Source organism: Eutrigla gurnardus (genome assembly GCF_963514095.1).
Source record: "Eutrigla gurnardus genome assembly, chromosome: 9".
NCBI lineage: Eukaryota > Metazoa > Chordata > Actinopteri > Perciformes > Triglidae > Eutrigla > Eutrigla gurnardus.
In genome coordinates this window covers 12,044,483-12,071,160 of record NC_139923.1, presented here as the reverse complement: position 1 = coordinate 12,071,160, position 26,678 = coordinate 12,044,483, and the positions used below count along the sequence as shown (strand labels likewise).

General features: G+C 40.0%; 1 protein-coding gene across 8 annotated transcripts in view; it reads right to left on the bottom strand.

Moving 5' to 3' along the window:
- plekha5 (pleckstrin homology domain containing, family A member 5) overlaps positions 1-25,637 on the bottom strand; it is a 73,695-nt gene extending 48,058 nt beyond the window's left edge. For 2 of the 8 annotated variants that reach the window (XM_084017143.1, XM_084017149.1), the window contains exons 1-3: positions 25,457-25,636; positions 25,277-25,353; positions 23,774-23,831 (exon numbers count right to left, since the gene is read on the bottom strand). In XM_084017143.1, the coding sequence (XP_083873269.1) occupies positions 23,774-23,831; positions 25,277-25,353; positions 25,457-25,548 (227 nt within the window). In that variant the 5' untranslated portion in view covers positions 25,549-25,636. Of the gene's footprint in view, positions 1-23,773; positions 23,832-25,276; positions 25,354-25,456 lie in introns of all 8 variants that reach the window. The other 6 variants (XM_084017142.1, XM_084017148.1, XM_084017144.1 and 3 more) reach the window with 6 other exon arrangements.
- Positions 25,638-26,678: the final 1,041 nt, after the last annotated feature.

Below are 26,678 nucleotides of genomic sequence, written 5' to 3'. Positions count from 1 at the left end.
CTTATTCACACTGGTGGAAACACAATCCTGAAACTACACAGAACTTTTCCAATCCACTCACACTTCTTCCCGATTAGTGCTGAAGTGTTATAAGTCAGACCTCAATTGTATTTCAGCGTCGGATGCAGACAGTTCATTGTGAGCCTAATGAATGTGTCAACTCTTGTCTTTGGGTGTAATGAGCCTGTTGGGAGTGGATAATGTAGGCCACGTTGCTGATTTGATAGAGCCAATAACAACAACCCCTTAACATACACAGGGAGACTCCAACTACAAAACAGAATATTACACAGCAATGGAGAAGTACAGCACAGCATGTATCATCACCCCTTCCATCAGCTCATTTCCCTCCTCCGGAGATTACACTTTGGTTTCAGATTGATTATGGAAAACAGTCGTCAGATGCTGAATCTGCTTCTGTCGCACAAATGTCTACTGTACAGTACAACCATACAGCTGAGAAAAGATGTGTGCTATGAATGTGATCAACTCTGCTCCGCCAGACCTGAGGCAATATGTGTCTTTGTGTAATAAAACATTAGCTCATTCCCTTGTAAACAATCATAACGTTATGTTCTCAGTGAATGATCTGCATTGGATTTCCATTCATCACAGCCAGGAGAACAATTTATTCATTGCTAAAGAACTGAGTAAAAACTGTATTCAACTCAACTGTGCAGGGACTACAACACCATCACCCCCACTATAGAAGGTTTCACTGTCATTTTGTTGCTAGGGTAACAGCTTTGGTCCAAGTTTACCTCCTGTCAGCTACTGCATTGACAAACATTACAACAGGAAATGCAAAGGGATCCCTTTAGAATGCCTGTCGAGGTCTAGAAAAGGCTAAAGGTTTATGACACGCGTTCAACCGAAGACCAAGCTAACTGCCTAAATGCAAATGAATGGGAACAAAGTACTGAAATGGAAATGAAAGACATTCTTTTGAATGAGTTAGTCACAGTCCCAGAATTGCTCCAACAGATGCAACTACATTCTGGGACAAGATGACAGTATTATTAGAGAGTGAGTCAGAAGTAGTGTAAAGGTATAGCGATGGCTAGAGGGAGGGGTGTGCCTTATATTTCTTAGTTGTAACTGTCGGTTCTTAATACCCACTTACAAACATGCGTAGTAAAGGAACAAATTACTCTATTTATACTCATTTTAGAGCTCTTAAAACAAAAACAAAAAATAAGACTGTGAGAGATATACTCACTGTGCCCCAGTTCCATACCTACTAAGTCTAAGCAGGTTTTACGCATGCAGTGTGTATACTAAATGAATGCTTGAATTTTAAATGTAATGCACAGAGGAAATGGAGGAGCTACACTATGGAAAGGGGTGAGGCAATTCCAGAAAAAGGACAAAAATGAGCAATTAAACTGACATTCGACACCAAGTGTTATATGATTTCCTGTTAATGATAAACTTGTAAACGGCAGTATATTGATTACTTGTATACTAACATGAAACAGTATATTCTAAATATAAAACATACTGTATGCACTTAATATTTAAAATGGTGTGAGGACACAGAGACTGTGAAAGCCTTGTGATCGTGTTTTTCCTTCTATTTTTGGGAGAGGTCACCTGACCTGATATTATCCACCTGGGTTGCCCAGGCTATTTAAACTGGCTCCTCATTCTGCCTCTCTCGCTCTCTCATCATTATCAACAAAATAACATATATCTACACAGACAGACAGACAGACAGACAGACAGATACTTTATTGATCCCAAGGGAAATAAAAAAAAATGTTGTCTTAGTTATGAATACAATATTGGTTGTTTACAAGTATGCTTTGTCCGATATGAAATGGTGACATAACATATTCCCATATTTTCAAGACCTAAAGTTTAGAATTGGTTTAAACCCAAAATAATCGGCAATGAAAATAAAAGTAACAGTGAAATAAATTGCATCCTGCGGTTTCCTCTTTGTATAGCTCATTGAGTCAGTGCTGTGACAGCCCCACAGAGAGACAGAAATGTGGTGGTAGTAGTACAATGATGTGATCCACTACCAAGCCTTCAGCAGTGCCGAGCATGCTCAGTAGGCCTGACAGAGGGCCAGGCTCCTGCTTTGGCCTACTTCTGATAAAACCAATAATGTCATGGAAAGTTTCTTTGCTGTGTGTGTGTGTGTGTGTGTGTGTGTGTGTGTGTGTGTGTGTGTGTGTGTGTGTGTGTGTGTGTGTGTGTGTGTGTGTGTGTGTGTGTGTGTGTGACACAGAGAGGAGTGTGGGTGCCCTCAATATAGGAGCAAAATCCAATCTCGCCAACCACAGCCACAAACAAATAACACCACCCTTGGTGATGGGTGTTATTGATCTGTCTGTCAATCAGACCTTTAACAGGCAAAAATATGGACATGCTGTAGTTGGAGAAAAAGCCACAACCACAATTGCAGCCAAAGGGAAAAGACTTGAATTCTAGATCGACAGAGAGAACTGACACTGTAAAGAAATGCAATAAAGGATCTGTTAAGCTCTAGTTCCTCTCGTCCCCAGGCAAAGATAGCTGCGAGCGTGAGCAGAGAGCTGGGGCAGCACTGCCTCACTCAGACATCGGTCCAACTGATTACAGGCAAGATGACCAACAGAAGTGGGTCAGCCATGAGAGTGACAGAACAAGATACTTCAAGAGACAGAGGAAGAAAGCGAGAGCCACAGGAAGTTCCTGTAAATGTGAGTTTATGACATCCATGTTGGAGATTGGAAGGGAGGAGATTTGTGGAGTGTTTACACCTAAAAGACACAGGGCCTGTAAACATGCAGTTTTAACTTCTAATTAAATGTAAATTTGGTGATTACAATCATAATTGTCTCAGGTTTTTTTTTTAAAAACAGATGAGTTCTCTGGCAAAAAACGCTCATCATGTGCTGTGGATTCTCAAATATTATCTTCAGGCTGCAGGAAAAAGCATGATGACTAAACAAACATTTTAAAAAAGCACATATTCCAGTTCTTGTTTACAGTTTCAGTCATGTGAAGTGGAAGTGCTTAAATTATTAACACGTGAATTTACTTAATCAGAGCCTACAGCCTTCCTTTTGGTGACTTATTGATGGACCAGTAAAAGTAAAAAGGTAATTCATAAAACTTTACAGAAGACAGAAACTCTGCACAGAAACGAAACCCAACAAAAATACAAACGTCTGTTCAGACACAACAATTAATAAATCAGACGCCAGGCTGAATGCTGGATCCTTGAAGAAATTGATTGGCTACAGCGTCAAAACTCCAACCTCACAGGTCGTCGCCAGCAAGCCTAATCTAAGCCAGATAACAGATGCACAGAGAAGCAGTGGTAAACTTGAAAAACACTGACACAGGACATGGTTGCTGCAACTACACAGGGAGTCATGTGCATTTAGCTTCATAAGGGCATTTGAGATATTTGTTTGGGTTTGGGTTCCTTCTGTGTGGAGTTTGCATGTTCTCCCCGTGTAAGCGTGGGCTCTCTCTGGGCGACCCTGTATCCAAGATAAGCAGTAGACGATGGATGGATGCATGGCTTTGTCTGTCTGTCAAAGGGCTTCAAAATAGTGCACAGTAACTTAATTTACGACTGTGTTTGCACCTCATAAGCACTTTTGTGGCCAGTTTGTACCTAATGGCCATTTTAAGTGCAAGGTGCATAAACTTGTGAGTACTGCTGATAAATAAAATAAGAGTAGAGGGCCTAAGTGCATCCCAGACTGTCTCTCCACCGAACTTCTCCAAAACCTGATTTGACACTCAAATACAACACCCTGTTAATCCAAATTCGAAATGGGGGCAATCAACGCCACCCTAAAACAAGGTCTGGGCGTATGCAGGGAACGGCACAGCTGACAAATTGAGGACAGCTTCCATTGCTGGGCAGTCAACTGAGTCACTGACTCTAGTTGCAATGGGAGTTAGGCATATTCATGTATCGTTCCTCTTGCAATCTTACAACGTCTAATTCAGATTATATTATTTATAGCATGAAATACATTTGCAAAATTTTGAACTTGGATGACATAATCTCCAAGACAGGCAAGTATTACTATTTCTTACACAGGGAGCGTCTCCTCTTAGGTCCCCACTGTGGTATTTGTAGGTGCAGCTGCATTACTCAAATCCGCTGAGCAAAAGAACAACAAGCTACTTCTGTTTTGAATTTAAATCCTGTTCCCTTACAGCTCCGCACGCCTACAACCAAGCAGTCAGGTCCAACTTATTCACAACAACTGTATCAGGCTTATATTGTTTCATACAAACAAGCTCCATGAAGATCTGCTGTAAATTCCTCAGCTGCAGCCCCCTCCTAGTAACGGCCCTCTGACCAACAGCTGCATGTGTCAGGTGTAGAGTTATAAGGGGTTACAAAGGCAATGCAACGGCTTCCTGACAAGCATAGATCATAAGAAGGGAGGAATTACTTGGAAAGAGAAAGAGAAAGGGAGAGACAGAGAGTGAATTGGGTGAATGGTTCAACCAGCTGACTGAACTGCAAAAACAAAATAAAAATGTGGTCCTTATACAGTAAGTGAAACACAGAACTGCAAAACAGATCAAACGGAAGCTGTTTCTGCAGTAGCATGGGCCAGATGCACAAGGCAATTTCCATACTGTGTGAGAAGCAGCGAACGACAAGACAGGAGGAACACATTGTAGAACACATTACTGTAAACACTTCAAGGTGAAATGCACCCAGTCATCCTCCTACTCTTGGCGGAGGCAAGGCTTTTTATTGTCTAAGCGAAACATGCCCTTAAGTCCTACTTACCTGGATTGATGAGGCAACAAGCACACACAGTGGGGGCAAGGACAAAAAGGAAAACAGAAAATGTGCTGTTAGGAAAAGTGCACATTGTCTAAATCCAAGTACCGTAATCCCCTAGCACAAACAAATTCATAAATCCATTTGCACACTCTCTGTAACTCAAGTATGTCTTTAAATGGATTAAATATTACATAAACTAGAACTACAATGTCTGCAGAGATGTTATGGCTTAAATCCAACACTGCCCTCCACTGGCTACAATCATTAGTTCCACAAAATATCTACTGAACAGTAGAACATATGGTATTACATATCACACATGACATGTAAAATTAAAATCACATGACTCCAATAAGAATAAGTAACAGAACTGCTAAAAAATGACTTCCCTACTATTTCAGAGAATTGGTTTAGCGGTACCAGCTTCTAAGATTCATATAATACTATATCACTATATTCATCCCCAACCTGTGATGAAATACCACATTTATAATTAACTAGATTCTCCACGTAATCAAAGTGACAAATGCAACACAGATATGTAAGAATTAAAATCTGGGTTTATAACAAGGACCATGTTATTCTACATTGAGGCCCTCTGCTGGGTAATATCAGTAATTACACTTGGTTAGCGACATCACTAATAGCACACAGGCTGACATCTGGTCTTATTCTCGGTGCTTCTGTCTCTCAATTTCAGCTGAGCAGTCAGCTATCCCTGCAGCTGGGAAAGGATACAAAGAAAAGCCCTTTTGGGAGATGAGCAACGGATTGTATGCAGGCATAAACAATTAACCCCACATAACAGGAGGCATTGGATGATCTCAGTAATCTATGCATATTCATCAAAGAAATCACAGAGAAGGAGATTTGTGAGCACAGCTGTTGACTGTTAAGACTCGTCTATGTTTAGGAAATAAGGCTCACAGAGAGACAGACACAAATCCAAAGCAGAAAAGAGCTTTTTTTTTTTCTGTCATATACCTTTTCCCTCACATGCAAATATCCTATACCGGCATTTGTTTACTTTCAGCCATGAGAGGGGCCACACTAATCTAGAAATGAAATGCAAAAATCCCATGTTTTTTCCTCAGCTATATTGAAAAAACGCATTGCAACAGGACATACCTTCTGCAAATCGTGAATTATGAATTATGATATTAAGTACGTATGCATTCACGATGTCTATCTTGAGTCCAATTTGGTATATGGGATGCAATTATTGCATCAGAAAAGAGCACAAAATACAGGCAAATCCAATTGGGGTTTCTGATGTGAACCTGGGAAAAAGTTTCATTTTCAATTTTTTTTTACACAATAATACATTCATGCATAATTAACTCCCACCGAGGCACAGAGATGATTTAATAATCAAAGAACAGACACATGTTTAAAGCTCCATCAGGATATATGTCAGAAACTCAAGCTTGATCAAAGAATAGTCTCCATTTATTTTTTTAAACCAGAATCAATCAAATGAGGAAACCTCAAAAATAATTCAGATCAAAGTGCCCTTTATCTCTTTTCTTACACGCATAGAGGTGCAACTCTTTTGCTAATGGCTGCGCTGGAGGAAAATAGAAAACATCAGGGATCAACTCTAACTTTTAAAAGCGATTTTCAGGCTGACAACCAGCCGAAACTGAAAATACAGCTGCCATATTCAGTCACCTTATATTTTTGATTAATTGATATACGATGCAGTTATGTCAGCTACATAAAACAATAAGCACTTTATTACAATAACCAAACACCATTCTTTATTGTTTTGTGTTTTATTTCTCTCCACTCCTGGTGCAAGGTTCTCTCGCTGCTTATAGGTTAGGCTTAGGATCCCCAGTTGCCCCCTGGTTACCACCAAAAGGAAATGTGAAACTCCACATGCCTGAATCACCTCAAATTGCTCAACACAGCGTGAATAAGCTGCTCAACTCCAAGGTCCAGCAGGGTCACTGAACTCACCCTGTCATGAAGAGTGATGCAAGCTTTTATTTTGGCTGCTTCCATCCCTGATCTTATATCTGGCCATAGGTGAAGGTCAGCAGTCTCTCTCTCTCTCTCTCTCTCTCTGTCTCTCTCTCTCTCTCTCTCTCTCTCTCTCTCTCTCTCTCTCTCTCTCTCTCTCTCTCTCTCTATCTCTGTCTCTGTCTCTCTCTGTCTCTCTCTCTCTCTCTCTGAGACAACAGAGAACCCTCTGGGAGATCCCTCCCCCAGGACAGACGTAAAGATGTTGTGTGTACAGAATAGACCAATATGTCACAATCCCTTGTATCATCACTTAAAGCCCAGAGACATCTGCTTGCTTTATGAAATACTGTGACACACCAGCTTGTTCAAAGAGAGAAAAATGCTCTTAGATTCCAGTGGGTTGCATCTTATTTTAACTGCATCCAACACAACTGGAAAACAACATTTATGTCAGTGGGAGATAAGAGCCATGTAACAAATAGTGGGATGTTGCTCTCAGTTATGCTTTGATATACGGTACATGATATAACCAATAAAGACATTTACATGCTGCCAAGTTATATAAGTATAAGTATCTAAGTAAGTAAGTAAAGGCCAAATGGCTTGCCACCTCCAGGGTTTCCCATATTAAAAGGAACAGTGTGCAGCATTTAGGGGATCTATAGGCAGACATGCCATCCATCCATCCATTGTCTACCGCTTATCCTGTATTCAGGGTTGCGGGGGGGCCGTCATTGGGCGAAGGCAGGGTTCACCCTGGACAGGACGACAGTCTATCATGACATGTAGAGACAAACAACCATTCACACTCACATTCACACCTACGGGCCATTTAGAGTCATCAATTAACCTATCCCCATCCTGCATGTCACGCTTACACGGGGAGAACATGCAAACCACACAGAAGGAACCTGAACCCAACCAGGGAATCGAACCCGCGACCCTCTCGCTGTGAGGCGACAGTGCTTCTATAGGCAGAAATGGAATATCGTATGAATAAGTATGTTTTATTACGTATAATTGTTCTGCAGTTCTACAAATGGCCACTTGCAGCTGGCTCTAAAAGCATGTCAATCCCCATAGATCCCTATGTTAAAATGACGAACTTTATAGCAGAAAATTAAAATGATGTTTAAGCCTGGTATAAACAACGTTTTTTGTCTCTATAGCTAATATCCCCATTCATGACAATTTTATAGGGGTGCATTTTGATATAACTCACTTATTTTAATTATAATAAGGCCTACATTAGGAATAATTGAGGGCATGACCAACAATCTAAACAAGCACAATCAAGGTTTGCCATAGTATTCATAGGAGAAGAATGGGTCATACAGACAGGCGAGTCAACAGCCATCTCTCAGGGTCAAAGATGTCTTACAGGAAAAAGGAATAAACTAAACATCGACACAGAATACTCTTTTTGCAGTAAAGCACATTGTCAGTCAAAAATGGACAATCCAAATTATATTCAAAACCCATTTTAAAACAGGATTGGCAGACTTCCGTGACTCATGGATAATCATCGTCAGTGTAGTTTTATATGGTAAAAGCAGCGCTAGGCTGTCCTTGATAAGAGAGATGGAAGGAGGACAAATTCTGCCAACAGAACATGAGCTTGTTCCCTACAGACCCTGATTAATTTCCCTTTAGACTAATTATAAAATAAGGTGGCAATTGAAATCCACTTAAAGGGCAGAATAATTCAGTTCCATTTGTAGAAAAGCTACACATAAGACAACTAATTCACAAGCAAATACCAAACCTACAAGGCAGCGTGAAATATTTGTGTTCTTCGTGAGGAGAATGCTTTCAGAAAAAAAAAACTAACTAAAAACATCCTTCCTAATTCTCCAATTCTCCTTCTTCTCCAATAAAAAAAGAAATCACACCTTGTTAAGTCACATTAAAAGAAAAGAAGAAGATATCTTGTGGTAAAGAAGATTGCATTTTGGGAAGCCTGGATTACAGAAAAGCTTATAAATTTAAAACATTCACTGTACTAATAAAATGTAATAAATGTAATCCACAGGAAAAGTAGGTATACCCACATACACATTGACATTGTCTGTCAATAAAGCTTTGTAACACTAGTTGCATTATTACGATGTTTGATCACCTTGAGCAATGCTGTATGATTCAATATCCCCATGCATATTGCATGATTCAGGTGGTGAATATTTAAGATTACATTAATACCATAGAAACACACTTGATGCAACAGAGCTACCCCAAGGTTATAATAAGGGGGAAATAACAAATGACTAGTTTGTGCAAGAAAGCCTGTCAATTAATAATAATGCCTCATGTCTGTTCTGTTGTGTTAGTTAACAAAAGGCTGCTGCCTTCTGAGGACACGCTTATCTCTCCTTTATTGGGGATGTCACATGAGGTCACACAGACCCAGTGATTCATCCAGGAGGGAAATGAGCCCTTGTGCACCTTAAGACTGTTAATTTTGTGTCTGGCAAGCAATATGTGCGTGATTGAGGTTCATAATGGACAGCCATAGCGTTTCACATTGATGCCAACAATGAATGCACAATTAACAAGAAAACTGAGGCCCATAAAACACATGCTAATGCCCAAAACCATATTGTATTGACCTGAGGTTTAGTTTGTGTGCAGCATTACAATGAGATGTGGGAGTAATCGAATGGAAATCTGGTCTAATTTACACATACCTCTCTCGTCTTTCCCAGAGGAAAGCTCTCACCACGGGTCTATTAGTACCTCATTACTGGGATAGCTCTATTAACATTGCCGGAACATAACCAAAGCCTATGCGTCAATATGTGTGCAAGGCTTTACCAAAAGACTGCTTCATGCTTCAAGAGGAACAATATGACATATGAGGGCATGAGTAAGAATGCTGTAATTATGGTGGTATTGTGTCGTGCACCACCTGAAATCTGAAATGCTAGACAGTATCAAAGTGCCTCCGGACAGGTTTCAGATGTGCAGTCATCATGAGTACAACCAGCAACACGAACGCCAAGGTACACACATATCAGTGTCTGCGTCAGGAACAGATCTTGGCTAGCCTGGCTCCAGATGTGGACTCTCTTATCTACAATTAATATTCTGTCAAGCATGTCCAACAGGTCTGGCCTTTCTTTGGTGAATGGCTGGCTCCATGAAAGAAAATAAATTAGCAAGTTGAATCAGCATTAGTAATTGCTGAACTCATCCGATATCAACCCATATTCAAAAGTGAACAACAGACAACAAGAGTGAAACAGAATTTCAGCTTTGATGTATCTTATCAAAATCCTGTTTTGGAGAAAAGTTAGACTTTGGATTTCCATTCGAGAAACAGATTTTCTGGCAAAGTTGCTCATCTTTTACAGACAATTCAAATAGGAGAGTTATAACCAAGCCTCGAAGTGTCTGCCGACATTGTGAGTCTATGCAAAAAAATTAATGGGACTTTTACTGCACACCTATAATAAGCTACTTTACAAGCTACAATAGCCTACTTCACAGCTATTGCTAGAGCGAGGGACTAATTAGACTCATTCCTTATCGCTTCCTGTTCCTCCCTTTTTTGGAGGGCAGTATGAAGTTATATAGCCACACCTAAACACCACCATTACACTCAGACACACCTTTTACTAATAAAGTATAAAGTACATCTATCTGAATTCTCTATTATTTAAATGTGTTGCTGGGGCTTAGATGTACAACAAATCTGCCAAAGATTACAACAATTCCTGTCAGGGACTGTCCCGGGTAGGTTTACAAAAAAGTGTTTTTCAGAACAGTGCCATTTTGACTAATGCCAATTTAAAGTTTAGCAGTGAGCCAGCTTTGACTGTGATTTGGTTTTTGGCAAATAGCAAATTTCTTGTTTACACATTCCACGGTCACACTGAATGATTAATGAGCCTCCCTCCTCCATAAATAAACAAATAAAACAAATAGTTAGAGAGGCAAATCTAACAGCTCAGGCGTTCTTACGGGCCACTTACAGCTTGTTCCAAATCAATCACGGAAGCCTCTTATAGGTTTGGCGAAGGTTTCAGATTGATACAAACAGAAACAATTCTGTAGGATTAAGAACCAGGGTCCGCATTCAACTAGAATTCAAAATGACACATTAATCATGTACATCAACTCTGACAAGGACTTAAAATACTCAAAAAGACCTGTGCCTGTGTTTTCTTTGAGCGAGTATGACATCACTAAGGAAATTAAAAATTAAGTCTTGTACTTTATTCTGAGCAGTTATGCTGCAGATTCAAGAAATTCAAATAGCATCACTTGTTGGTCTATGATGACCAGCCAACGTACGAGAAAATAGTACCATATACTGAACAAAACTGCTCAAAAAGGTCAGATACTAAATAGTCATACGGGTGTCCAAACCAAAAGAATCCAAGTTAAAAGTGTTCAATCAGAAAAACATAGAACATTTGTAACAACAATATTGTGTTCACAACTAGAGGTGTAACTGATGAACAAATTGTTTTCACAATCAATTAATCTGATTCTTTTCTATCATAATAAATTAATCGTTCCACCAACACTCAAAGCATTTATCATATGTATGTAAACAAGTTTATGTGTACTATTAAATTATTCTGCCTTCCACTACTGACTCATAAAGAACGAAATCAATAATTACAATAGCACTTTGTCAAATGTTTTGCATTTTTGCTCGAAAATGCCCTGAAACAATTAATTGGTTACCAAAATAGCTGCAACATCAGTTTCTGTGAATCAATTAATGGACAGCTCTAATCACAGCTAACTCTGCACTGCACTCCTAACACACAGCGAGTTGTGCTGATTGTTGTGGTGCATTTGTATCTGATGTGACAAAGGGTTTCTTATGTTTGTGCAAATATCATAGTCAAATTTATATCACGGCACCTCTCTACAATGGTGGCATTTATACCAGTTATATTTCCCAACGTTACTTACTGTAAACAAACCATACCCCACAGCCACACACTCAATAAGCACCATCATCGGTTCTGTGGCAGGTAGTGATAAAGCTGTCAGACAGTGGAGATGTCTTGAGAGACTTTCTACATCATTCAATCTTAAGGGTGTATTTATCCGAACCACCAGCAGAGGTCTTGCAGTGAAAAGAGTGGCTGGGCTCCCCGTCATCCAGAGAGGAGGAGGAATGCCTGCACACATCACTTTGTGAATAGCAGCACAGAGGTGGGAAGGCTGCATTTGTCCTTGAGCAAATAGTACCGATATTTAAACCCCGCTCTTTGACTTCCAGACACATCCGTCCCTACTGCTGCAGAAACATATTAGAGAGGGCTGAAAGCTGATTAGACTGATGGATCACAGTGTTGCAACCATTACTAGCATTATGAAACCCCTGCCGGCTCACTCCACTGTGGCATCATCTCTCACACACCCTCTAACTGAAACTGAAGGCTGCAGAGAGCTGATACGCAGTATAAAAGAAACAGATTGATTCCATTGCACCTTCTCTTTAAAGGTAACCTATGGAGTTGTTAACCTCTAAGGTGGAGTGATGTTCTGCTGAGTAGGAAGGTTCCAGTGTAGTTTGCTACCTGATGTACACACACACACACACACACACACACACACACACACACACACACACACACACACACACACACACACACACACACACACACACACACACACACACACACACACACACACACACACACACAGTAAGCACATGCATAAGTGAAACACATGCAGACAGTAACAGGTGGTAGCGGTGTATCAAAAAGATGGAAAGGCATTAAAAAAGATGTAGTTGTAGTAGTGATTAATTTAAAGATTTAAAGTAAAATATTTCCAAATATATTAGGTATAAAGGTAGGTACAAATGCTGTAAAATAAATATTTTTTAATAAATCCAACTTAGACTGACAAGGAGGGGAAAGTGGAAAAACTGCTTCCTAAAATGTTGGTTCTGGTATAGAAAAAAAAGAGCTATCTACAATTCTGACGAGCATTCGAAGTGAGAGATTGGGGTAGCGTAGGCCATGCTATTCTCTTCAGCTATCTGTGAATCAGCTGACCTCGAACAGATGGCGAGAACTCCGGGAAGCAGGAAATATGCAGTGCCTCTGAGGTACCAATTGAGTTCAAGGGATGCACATTAAGCTGTTGGTTTTTTTACAGGGTTTTGAGCTAACTGGACAAACAGCTTGTAGTCATTTGTAATGAGGGACAACATTTTTGTATGTTTTCTGTGACTCCAACCACACCGTGGCACATTCTTCCTGTGGTAACTCCAGCGATGCCATTAAGCTTGTGAGAAACACAAATGAACAATATAAATCACAGCAGGTACACTTTATTCAATGAGAGACTTGGCATGGAGATCAAATATTTGTTTAGGCAGGGACGGCCAGATCCGAGGACAGAGCGTGGGAGAGGACAGAAGAGTCACTACCCAACCGTTGAGCAATAAATGCAGTGTATTATCTAATCACCGCCACTGTCTATGCACCCCCTAGCTGCCCCCAGAAAGAGAGCCAAATCCCCAGCAAGCAATGCACTATACACAGGTTGTCAGAATGTATTGTGTGTTGTGTTTTAAATGTATCTGTCTATTCTGATGGTTCTGAGTGTGCTAATATGCCTCAGAGAACTCTGTACTATTTGAAGCAGTCGTGATGACCCGGGTTCTATTTATATCCAGCAAGTGTACCATCTAGCAGCAGAATTTACAGTTCACTCAAGTAATGATGGGCCGTGAACTAAACTGCATGCACAGACAAATACAAGCCTGATATCAATACTCACTATTTTATGGCTATTGAGAAAACATCGAAGGCTCACACCTAACGAGCCGAAAGCAGTTGTGCTGTCAGAGTTCAACAGACAAGAATTGTCTTTTGTATACGAAAAAAAAGAAAGAAAAGTCAAAGAAAAAAACAATATCCTGCTGATACATTATGTCAAGCATGAAAGACATGTGTCAAGACATGTCAATGAGATAATTGTGGGACATGGGAGGTCTGCAGGGGGAACGGTGCAGTTGCTGTTGCCAGGAGAGAGAAGGGAGGGAATAAGTCAAAGCCACAGGACCAATAGGGTGCAATATTAATCCCTCCACTGCTGCTGCTCCTAAATTGAAAACTTGGCAGCAATCATACATCAATATAGCACTACATCCTTTATTCAATCGTCTTAAAGAGTGCGAAAAGAAGATAGGCTGCAATATATTACAACACCCTTTTAATGAAAGTTTGAATACGGTAAAAGCAGAAGCTTGGATTCTCTCTGTGTAGCAGTTGAAGAAAAAAAAAGAGGAGAGCCCTGACTGAAATTTGGAGCTTGAATTTATAACAATTTGTTTCAGGAAACAGTATGACGTTCCAAAGCCCCGTGTAGACATTTTAACATGCTCCAAAAGCTCACAGCTGTAGAACATTTGAGCAGAGCGACGGCTTCCAAAAGCCTCCTTATCATCACAGACCATCTGGAAAACAACTGGGCTCTGCACCGTCCACTGGACTGAGGTAGACAGACAAGAGAAACAGAGGGCGAATGAAAGAGATGGAGTGAGTGCTGAGTATGTTCCATTTTAAGAGCTTAAGAGATATCCATCACTTAGATAACAGAGCCTATATATCATGCAACCAAAGTAATGGAATTTTATTAGCAAACACAAAGAAAGGAAGTGCTTTCCACCTGCACATTTTTTTTTCTTGTTTTGGTTCTACAGCATCCGACCATGAGCACTGTAATTATTGTGAGTTTTAACTTTGATCAACGTAGATTTACTCAACTAAACAGGCCATTTAGAAGCTGTCAATCAGACTGGGTGATTACTAAGAATATTTCACATCAGGGGAGAGCAGAGAAACGCCAGGATGCTGAAGTCTCACGGTGGCTTAGGGATCATACGCAGCAAAAACTCTCTCACTTGTGCCTCTACAACTTCATATCCCTCTACTTTCCAACTCTATGGATAAAATATAAAGTTAAGTGGACTGAATGGAAGAGAATGCATAAGGAGACTTAAGCAGCAGGCAAAGCAGTTCCCTGGGAAAGATAAATTGTGGGAAGCCTATCTGATTCATTCTCAAAGAATTGTAGAAAGAATTGGCTGGCATACCAAGTTCTCAGATGTAAACCTAACGATGTGTGGAATAATAGCAGACCAACAGCGTGACCCCCATGAAGGCAGCTGTCGCCAGATCCAACCTGGCACAACATCAGCAAAGGAAGGCTCATTGTAGATTACTATGGGGATTACTCAGGTTCAACAGCTCCATCAGCATTAAATCAAAGACACTACACAACTAAGAGGCTTTAGGACCAAACAAATTACAGTAGACTGCATGCTCCCCTATAAACCTAAAAGGTAGGCCCACACTCAATCACCTACCCAACCACCATTGGGGGTAACATGCATAATCCTTAGTAACCGGCGTAAATCATTGCAAAGCTACATATTGTATGCACAAGTCTCTGATATGCACCTTTTCTCAAATAGCCATTAAATGGCTGTATTTTTTAGACTGTCAGAGTGTGACAAAAATCTAAAAATGACCCAAACAAAGTCAGTATGCCAGATTACACACCTTCTCTCACTGACAGAAACTTGGACAAAGATTCTTTGGATCATGTTAAAAGCAGACATGATTTTAGTTTCCAGTCCTGAAAAAAAAATCAAATACAAAAAAAGAACAAGTACATATTAGCACCCACAATTTAAAAACAACAAATGAAACCTCTTGGATGATGGCCAGGAATACAATGAACAACAGCCGAGTATAACTTGGTTTGATGTGGATTTCTACTGAGAAGCTGTCTTAATCAGCACCTGGGGCAGTCACTGACAACAGAGAATCTCTGACACATATGTTCACAGAGCATCCAAACACCAAAACACTTTTCTTCCTGTGCGAGCCAGATGGCAGGGACCGCTCAGAGACTTTAACGCGTGAGAGCAGTCTGAGCAGCTCAAAGCCTGCCTAGTTGATTGTCTGTCTCCAAGTCAGCGCCCAGCCTCACAACAGAGAGTTACGGAGCTAGAGACGGGGATGATGTACAGCGGATCCAGGTCCACTGGTTTCCCTCTTAAATCACATTACGCACACACACACACACGAGACACACAAGAGAGCTGCATGAGTACCAAGCACTGACAGAGTTAGTGAGTCAGCAGCCACAGCCAAGGGGGTGAGTAAACACTCTCAGAGCTTTGCAGTTTGAATAAGGCTTTGTACGTGGTGTGATATTTGTTAATGTTAGCCATGTGTATTGGGAACGAGCACTCTTCAAACAGGCCATCGCATATGGGCTTCATGATTATGGCTAAGATGATCATCGGGACTACTTACTTACAACAATGAAGACACATGAGACTTTTTTACATTAAACCATTGTATACTAATAATAATGTATACGGTAGAGGAAATGATCAGCACAAGGCGGAGTGGTATTTCCTTGAGAATCCATTACTCTCAATCAGATAAACTCCTCAGTGCGTGATGCTTTTATACTACAGTAATTTCCCAAAAGGTCACTCAACAACTGTCATTCATCCTTTAAAGTTTGCTCATATAAGTTTTCATGTGTTTGTGTGGATTTTCTATGGGCGCTCATCCAACATGCTGACACACAAGCAAAACATTTGCCCAAAGGTGTGAATGAGGTCGTCTTTTTTACGTTGGCAGAGTGGTGAGCTGTCCAGTGTGCACCTTACCTCCCACCTAATGTGTGCTGGGATGGGCCTTAGCTCCAGCAGAACAAATGAAAGAAACCAGCTCTACTTGTATCCTTTATAATAAATCTTTGAAATACTTCAAGGTGCTACCAGCCAGAAATCACACGCTGAGAAAAGGCAGCGCTCTAGACATCTGTGTGTGAAAGTCGACTGTTTTTCTACTGATTTGATAGAAAGAAAATGCAAAAAAGGAAGAACATTTGTGAGCGTTGCCCCAGCAACCCTGCACAGGGTAAGGTTAATTAGGTTTGAATAGGTGGTTTCAGCAGTGGGTGTTAACAGTAAATATAGTATGAAGCTTAAATATTATTGCTGCCTGAAGATTACTATAGTGTCACCTTTTCTATTTATTAGACAATAACAAATATACAGCATCGTCAGTTTCTGATTGTTCCAAAATGTCTTATGCTGACTGAGATGCCAGAACTATTCCATAAAATTAAAGTATTATGGTTGCAGATTTGTGTGAAACTTTTTTCACATTCACAGCTCATCATATAGATGGAGCCAGGGGCTGCCCGGGCAGAAGTTCAGAGAGAATATACCACACGAGCCACAAGCTATTCTTGAGGTGTCCCGATATACAATTTTACACCTGCCAGCTGAATCAGTATTTTGTATGCTTATGGCATAAAAGGATCCCTTTATTGAAAATGTTACATTACTCCGAAGTTCAACTGTTTAGTGACAGTGCCCTTGACTGTAGCTGCAAAAATGTTTTGGAGCAGAGAACACTAAATCATGGCTCAACTGAAAATCGTAAAGTCAATATTTCACCTGACCATATTTTTATTAGCCTAAATGTTGGGACCAAAGTCTTGATCATTTATTAAAGACTTAACATGTAGCCTTTATATACAATATTTTGCAATTAATTTATTCCAAGTCAAAATACCTGGTCAAATTTCTTACACACTCACTAGTGTGATTTTCAGGGTCACATAATCAGGTCTGGAATAACAGATAGAAGCTTGGAGAGGAGAGAAGGGAGAGCCTTTAAAGTCTGCCATAACCGGGTGTCTGACAGTCACAAGTATGGAAGGTTCTCTGACAGTTACGGATGGACTCTCTTTATATTTGCCCTGAAAGATCAAGACCTTAACTCTCACCATTCCAGATAAACTACACATAATGCCCCTGCACACCCACATAGACACAAATGAGAATGGCTGTGAGCTCATTCCTCAGATTGTCCCTTAGCATTGGGGACTTTTACTTGCTTTAGATGATGTCACTTATGGAAATCAAAACAAATCCCCAATGCTTGAAGTCTAATCCATTCTTCAGATGTCTGATAAGATGCCTCATTTCAATGATGCCCTGTAGTGTCAGTCTGTGAAGTGTCTGGCACTGCCGAGATGAAACTTAGAGAGAGAAGATGTAAAGCAAGAGCAAAAATAATGGTATGGACAAATGGAATGGACTTTAACTGTTTGAATGCTGGTATAAAGCTATACATTTGTGTACTGGAAAGTGTAGTGTATTTTGAAATGTCCCTGTTCAAACGTTTAACAAACAAGCCTATTCACTAAAATGTTTCTTTAAAGTGGCAATAATCAGTACTTTTATAATAATGGATCAAATATATATAATTTGACATGGGTCGCTTGTAGTGAGGAATCAACAGAGACTAATGAGAGAAAGACCAAGTTAGCAAATATCTGGGGGACATAGTGGCGCATTTAGCAGCTTAAGATCCAGATATTGCCGTCAAGAGTCTCCGACAGCGCCATCATGGAATTTCATTCTCCTAAATATTAGACACATGAAATCTAAAGTGTAGAGTAGTTTTACCACATAAACACCACCACAGTTATAATGAAAAATAGGCTCCAATAGGCTATATTTATAAAAGAAAAAAAGTCGTAAAAAAAAATCATTATTAGATTTTCTATTTTCTATTAACAATTACCAACCCAATATTGATCCATATGAGAGCAACCCAATAATACTCCTACGTTTAAATGTGCACTAAGCCAGCATGTGGGCCTTCAAAGCACGAAATGAGCCAACAGCTAAACAGAGATCCACAAGGGAGATTTTTGTCATAATTGGCTAAATTTTAATTGACATGCTTTCCTCTGTGCTGAGTGATGAATTATGCAGCTCTAGAAGTGAACAGCCTAATGAAAGTGGTGGTTGCAGAGCAGACTGGTACAATATTTATATTTCAAGTTGCGCTTCATACTGATGAGCACTCGGAAGCAGCAAATTGCCCTCAAAAAGACAACAATGTTACCAAATTAAACATTAATAACTGGGCACTAATACAGCGAGACTCTTGGTCTATAGCACAGTGAGGGTCAGCTGTTTGAGCCTACTGATGTAATTATTTCTCACTCATTAGCCTTCAAAACAAGTCGTCAGCTGTCTCACTTCAGCAGTTCCCCTCCTTCTCTAGACAGAATAAATGAGACAAGAATAGTGAACAAACAGAGGAGACCTGCAGGAGATCTGCACCTGTCTACTCATAAGCATAATTGCTGTAAACACTTCCTGCATCCACGAGGCAATAATTATTCAACATTTTTGCAATTAGGGTCATCACTCACCTAGTGAAAATATTAATTTGCACACGCCAAAGTGACTTCACCCATTTATCCTGATACATAATCAAAAGGTCGACAGAGGTCAACAAACCTCATTAGCAAGAAGACAAACATTTTGTGTCTTCATCTTGTTCAAAACGAAGCTTAACTTCAAACGTGGGATTATGTGCAACAGAGATAAAATGTAAAAGACAAATCTGCCAGATGGCACGGTCTCATCAAAACACTGATTACGTCACAAAAAAACAACTGAACAGATACTGCACTCTGGGTGGCTGTAGAATTTACTAGGAGACCCAAGAGAGGGTTACAGAAAAAAAATGTGGTGAAACTCAATTTTCCAATGGCTTGATTCTCCATATAGTATGCTACATAAAGCATATGCAGCACACAGTACTTTGCATGCGCACAACATCTTCAGAATCAGAGCGCCCTGCTGCGTGCCTTTGCACAGACAGGTCCATCTCAAGGAGAAAGTGTCGGTCTGATGTGCCGATTATTTTTCCAACTCTTTGAAGACCAAAGCAGCAAAAGTGTTCTCTGATTTATCGCCAAATTCAGCAGTTGAGACCGGAGCCAAAAGCCACTTGAATGTATTCTGAATAATGGGTGGGAGTTATTGACCCGTTATTTTCTCCTCAATGAGCCACAGCAAATGGAAATGCACAATGAAGTGTATGTGTATCTTTTGCCTTTCAGACAAAAGCAAAAATCACATTCGGAAAGAAAAAATATATTTAAGTTGAGCAGAGATCAGACAACAGGCAGCATTTTTACCTGAAACGTCTTAACAAAAGGTAGACACATTATAACCTGCAGTCCTGTCTGACTTAACAGTCACAGCACACAACTTAACTTGCTGCCTGTATGCATGTCTGCCTGTGAATTAATTAAACATGCTAATAGTTTGCAGATGCACACCTCTTCATTATCTAACAGAGAGTTAGTGGAAGACCAAGTACTGGCCAGTTGAGACACGGTTCCCCAAACTAAAAAGTGATGTCAGCATTGGGCCACCTGAAACAAACAGAGCAACTCAAAAGAGACTGCTCAGGCTGAGGAGAGCACTACGCCATGACTGATTCAATTAACATCTGCGCTGACCTTGACTCAAAGCTCACAGTACCAAAAAAATAATAAAATCTTGTGATGGGCCACGTGTCTAGTCAACAATATCACACCAACAACCTACACCTTCCATCCTCCCTATCATCCCGTCAGAGGACAGCCTACGTCAGCACAATCTGCTCCTTGATGCTCACACTGTGTAAACCGATGGTAACAGCCAAGACACACAGCCAGCATGTGAATGCGCCAGACCCTCTGTTCAAAATAGACCCGAGTCAAAGAAATGAAACAATTATCCAGTCCAGTCAAACGAGGAGCATGTTGTTTATTGGTTTGAACTGCAAAACAAAACTAAACAAACAAACACCAAACTAAACCTGCAACATTGACGACAAAGTAATGAGGATAACCTACTGTCAAACAAAAGGCATATATTTATCCAGCTTACATTAAAGCAATGGCTCTCGACACAAATCAGATCTTTATTTGTAGCCTCACATAAAGCCTCAAAATGTACTGTCCAAGACAGTTATCACATAAACTTGTCAACAAATGTTAATGTCAAAACAATGAGTCACAATAAAGGCTTGGTTTTAAAAATCCCAATGACTCAGTTTTAGTACATCTAAGACATATCTTCAACACTAAGAACTGAAATATTGATTCTGTGCCTTCAATTGATCATACTTCGTCATTAGTGCATGCAGCCAGTGATATAAATATAAACAGCGGTGGCCACATTATAATTCTAAAAGCTCTTGTTAAAGATCCAGATAAATAAAAAATAGGTTTTCCCAGTTTTAATCCGGTGTCCCTTTCTTATTTGTATTTTTTCTCTTGCTTTATGCCAAATCTATGTCAACATGTCATTTTTACATTAAAATCCCCATCAAATCCCTGTTTTTCTCTTCTGTAAAAGAGTTGCAAATGACTTCTCCTGCACTCAGGGGAGCTTACAAAAATGAATACAATCAAAGGAGAATTTGGACGAGAAGCTAGCCACACTGGTCATATAAAACCAGACTTCCACTGTGTGTTGATCGTTTAACAGAGCAATATGGAGAAAAAGGAAGAGATGTTTGGATATCAGTGTGTAAAACAGCCATATGTGAACAGTGTACAGTGGCCATCAGGTAGCCAGTGGGCACAGAGAGAATCACATGAACTGACATGCAGACACGGCTAGCCCTGCTGTGTAAACAAAGCATGGAGAAGCTCTGACTACAACTTTACTATGCATATAGTGGAGAGGTCACCAGTCTATCAAGGGGCTGACACACAGATACACAGACAGCCAACCACTCACACTCACATCTACAGGCTATGTAGGATCATCAATTAAACTAAGTTATTGTGTATGTAGTTGGAATGTGGGAGGTAGCCGGAGTACCCGGGGAGAACATGCAAACTACACACAGAAGGCTGCCCAAATCCAGACTGGAACCTCGTGAGGCGACAGTGCTAACCACTACACCACCATGCAGCCCATGCTCTGAATTTCACACCCTTAAGTAAAACAACAAAGAGGCACTCATGGGCCAGTCCCAATAAACAGCCTTGGAAAACGTGTGACTCTGGTAGCACTGTGGCTAATTATCAGCATTACACCCACAAAATCCACAACAGCTATCACCAACAAAGCAGGCAGTTGTGTATGTCGTATGCCAACTAGTTCTCTATGGAACTACGCAAAAATAAACTTACCATGGCTTATACATGCAATGTGAAGTCAATTAACTGTATATAAACTTTGTTAACAATGTCTTAAAAATAAAGGACTTGCATTAAATGTATAGGGACGTACACCACTAATGATTGAAAGAGGAACAATTTGAGAAATGTAGGGTTCTGATGCATTTTTCACTGCATTCACTGTATTTTCATTCAAAGGGGCACTTCTATTTCAGGTCTCTGTGTTTAAATATCTTACTGCTTAACAGCAATTTAATTAATGTATTTTGTTTGCTTTTTGTTTGTTTTCTGTGACCACTGTAATTATTTTTGCATGATATTATCATCTTTTATTAAAAGATGTATATGCTTCTAAGCAGACAAAAAAATACAACGGTCCTCTTTAAAGAAGTCCCAATGGTTTTGAGATCATCGAATAAATGGTTGCTCTAAGTTGTTGAGTTTATCAGATAATCAGTAAACCTCCTATTGCAATTAAAATGACTGAGGCAGATTTAAATATATTAATCACACAATATTAAATTAGATTCATTGTCATCAGCTGACCTAAAACATAATACATAGATGAGATTGGATAATATATGTATCTTTCATGGTCAAATATAAGGTTTTGAAAATATTAAATGATCTGACCGCTGTCCATATGTCTTCTCAATCACTACAGTTACACTATTAATCCTCAGTTAAACCAGTGTACACCAGGTTTATCTTTCGTTTACAGCACAGTGATGTAGAACAGACACTAACTGGGTTTAGAATAAAACAAAGTCTCTGTTCTGTATCTTTTAAGGACACAACAATTTAACTTTGATCTAAAACTACTGTCTGTAATGTAGCTACGTGGACCCAATGGATTTTCACTTGCGAAATGCCGTTTGCACGCTTTGTCAGGAACACCATCATTTGTTTGTAACTTGTTTTACAGAGAACATTACCATGTCATTGGACTGTGCCTGAGTCACAGGGATCAGCTAATGAGTGTGGTCTGTTTTGCACTGAGAAGCTGTGATAAAATACTAGGAATATAAAATGATTGCCAGTCAACTGTCTGGCAACCTGCCACATGAAGCTCCTCAAAATCATGAGCAAGTCAAAGACGCAGAGGATAATAAGACATAATATTCAAAATTCTTATCCTGTAGAGTGCAATGTCATCAATCATGCAGAAGCATTTTATCTATTTTGACAGAGAAATTCATCTGCAACATATCTATAACTGCAGTGTGAGAGGAGTATTTCATCAGGACATACAAAATAACAAAATATTTCATATATTTGGATTTAAAACATTCTAGGACATATGATGAATCAGTGCTGACTGAATGTCAGTGCTTGTGATCAGTCGCATGCCAGGCAACCATGGAGGAGGGAGAGGAAAAGGGTAGATGTTGTTCAGGGACTTTAGAACATAGCCAACTACTAGATGTGAATCAAAGTGCTAAAGCAAAGTGCTTTAGTGGACACAATGAGGGCAGTAATAATAATAATAATAATAACAAATGAGAGTACTTTTTTCCCAGCATCTACTTAAAACAAATGTAATTTTAAACTCCGAGCCAACATAAACACAAAGAATGACCATAACCGTTTTTGACAGATTCAACTGTCACAAAACAAGAACACATTATACTTTGGCTTAACTCGCTCAGCTCAGAGCCTATTAAGTCTGGAAAAAGTAGTAACAGCTCACAGGAAGACAGCAGCAACACTTTGCCCATGTCTGTCTAGTATTTGCACAATCCTCCTGTGTAATCATTAACTTTTGCGATATGCTTCTACAGTTCAGAAATGGGGAGTAAAGGTTTCAACATTACAGCCGCACCATATTTACAAAAATAAATGTTTTCAGTAGAAGCCCAGCCTTTGGGTGAGTTTTTAATTCATTTGAAGTGATAAAACTGGTGAGGAATTAATGCATCCTGTTTATAATAAAGGTATGCTGCAATCATGGTGACGTGTGAAGGGGGAGTGCTTTGAATTCATATGACCCGGTCAGATGTTTGTTTGCAGATATTATGGGTGTGTCGTCTGCGTGGAGATTATTAGACTTACTTGATAAAGCAGCGTGCACCCTCGAAAGTATATCCTTCTTCCCATCCAGTGGGTAGGTCTGTGAATGAGGGAGAGGTTAAAAAAACATGTGAACACAAACTGGTGGAACATACAGATGTTGAGCTATGCACTCCCAGCTGTCAATTCACACGATGAGATGCAATTTTGATTGGTTAATTAAAATTTCAGTCGATTTTGAAACCAATTTAAAATGTATTTCTCGTTACCGTCAATTAAGTATGAATTAATTCAATGTGATAATTTACTGTATTTATATTGTCAATGAAAAATTGCTGCGACTGTTGGTTGGGCAAATAAGCAATGTACTGTATATCCTTTACAGGGCTGCAACTAACTATTATTTTCATAGGCAATTATTTTTTTGATCAATCAGTTGATCGTCTTTAAAAAGGCAGAAAAGATTAAATAATTAACCCATCAGATTTTCCTGAAGCTGATTGTGATGTCTTCACATGTCTTGTTTTGTCTAATCAGCAGCTCAAAACCAAACATATTAAATTTACCACCATATAAGGCAAATAAAAGCAGAAAATCCTCTTAATTGATCCACTGGAACTAAGCCATTTTTGCTCCACAAATGATCATCAAAATATTATTATGGTGATTAATTTTCAGGCAATCAACTAATCGTTTAATCAACTGATGGTTTAGGCTTTAATGACTTTGGGCTATAGAAAATTCTGATGGGCATTTTCCCTATGTTTTGACGTTTTAGTTAAAGACTGAATGATCAATGGAGGAAACCGAGTTGCAGCCCTGCTGAGATGCAGCAGCCACTCAATAACATTAGTGGGAAAGCTCTGCAGAGACTTATGAGGGGAGGCTGCTACATAGTTAGTCGCATGGTAACGTCACCACTATCATACACCGCATGGAGTTGGTTTTTCCATCTAACACGCTGCGTTTAAGACTGGACTAGACTCACAGTTTGTTGGAGTGGTGGCGTAACGTTAGAGGAAGGTAATTCTGATTGCACAGCTAACATTAGCTCCTGTTGCTGCATACCTGTCAAACTGGCTCTGGCTCTGTTGACTGATCAAGTGTACGTGTAGGACGCGCTGTACGATCAACAGACGCCGTTATTTCATAAGAACAATAACAAATAAAATGCTTCCGAAATGAATTGCTGGTGGTTATTAGTAAAAAGTCGACGTTTTTACGAGTTCATGCGTAGCTAACGTCCACTCGTCAACTTCACTGGCTAACCAACCTGGAGAAGGAGGAAAAAAAGGCTGAGGCTCGCGAGGAAGTGGCACGAGCAGGGCAGAGGCGGGCATGAGGGCTTACTTTTCACAGCAGCACGGCAAAAAAAAAAAAACCCCACTCGTGCAATAAAACACAGCATGGGTGTCGCGGTCTCCCTCCCCAGTGTGGGAAGTATCGGTTTTGGAGGGGATTTTGGTCAACAACAACGCATGACGGCGGACACGAGAGACGTTAAAGCTAACAGAGAAACTTGATAGCCGTTCAGTGACACCTTACCTGGAGTTTTTCTGTGGCCGGTTATTACCGCCTCGCCACTTACTGGATGCAGCCAGGTTGTACTCTTGGCTTCTTCGCTGTTGAGAGAGGGGGAATGCGTTCATTATTACACGGTGACTTTGTTCGACTCGGAAACCGAAATCACTTGAGGCGTTTTTTTTTCTTTGCAGAGATAGTTACTTAATGAAGAAGACGCGTCCATCCCGAGTAACCCCGTAACTCCAGGACGAAGGGAGACAAGAAATCCACTCGGGTTGTAGGTCCGCCGCCATGTCTGGCAATACTGTATGACAACCGCGCGGCTCCGCTCTCGCAGGCAGCGCGTACACGGAAACCTTGGCAACGGCGGATGGCTGAGAAGAGGGCAGGATCCCAGAGGTAGGGCAGACAGGTATCAATGCATTTGTCTGGGAGATGATTTCACTTACAGCCATAGGTATTTGACAGTCATAAAACAAAAAATATATATATAATATTATATGTTGTGGGATATTGCTGTAACAATTAATATCAAACTTGTTTGTCTCTTCTGTTTGATTGTGGCTGTGATTTTGTTGTCTTTTGTGTGGTTTTGGGTGGACATTGGGTTTTTTCTCTTCCTGGCAGTGTTATTGTTGCCTTTTGCATGGCTGTGGATGCACATTGTGCTAAACAAAGACACCTCTCACTAGTCTGAACAAACATGGGGGCAGGGCCAGATTAACCTGCCTGGGAGCCCCAGGGCAAAATTGATCTGCTGGGCCCCTATAGGCCTTTGCCTTTTTGGCAGCAGATGATTTGTCTTGGTATAGCAGGAAAAGCACAGGTGTTACGAATAACATTACTGATGGTTCCTTTATTCAAGTGTCCCATTAAGACAATTAGCATGACAGCGTTCAAGACCGAAGGTGCTCCATGTAATTCAGTCATCATTAATTTCATTATTTACTCCTAGGCTTCAACTATTGTGTCATGTAAAATGTCCTTAGTGCTTGTAAACATCCGAATATGCTCACATTTAAAAGCATCTGGGGGAAAAGCGTTTTGCAATCTCAAAGATTTTCATTTACATTAATGTCTGTTAAGTCACCATCTATCGCTAAACAAGGTAACAAAGGCAAGATGGGCCACTAGTGAAAGCCCTTACATTTAAAGTCATACAAACTGGTCAAATAACAGCTGATCATCGTTGATGGTGCCAAAGAAACCAGAACAGAGATCTTAAACTTATTGTTTGTTTGATTGTAACTTAAAATTAAATTGTGTTGGATCAAATAATCAAACTACCATTAGCTTATTAAGGGAGGTCAATAGGGGCCTAGTAAGTGATTAATCCTGTCATAGCAACATGAGTTGTAAAGGTGGCTAAAGAACATGTAAACTCTCTGTTTGAAATCAGGCCTCTCTTCCCTCATCTCTCGCT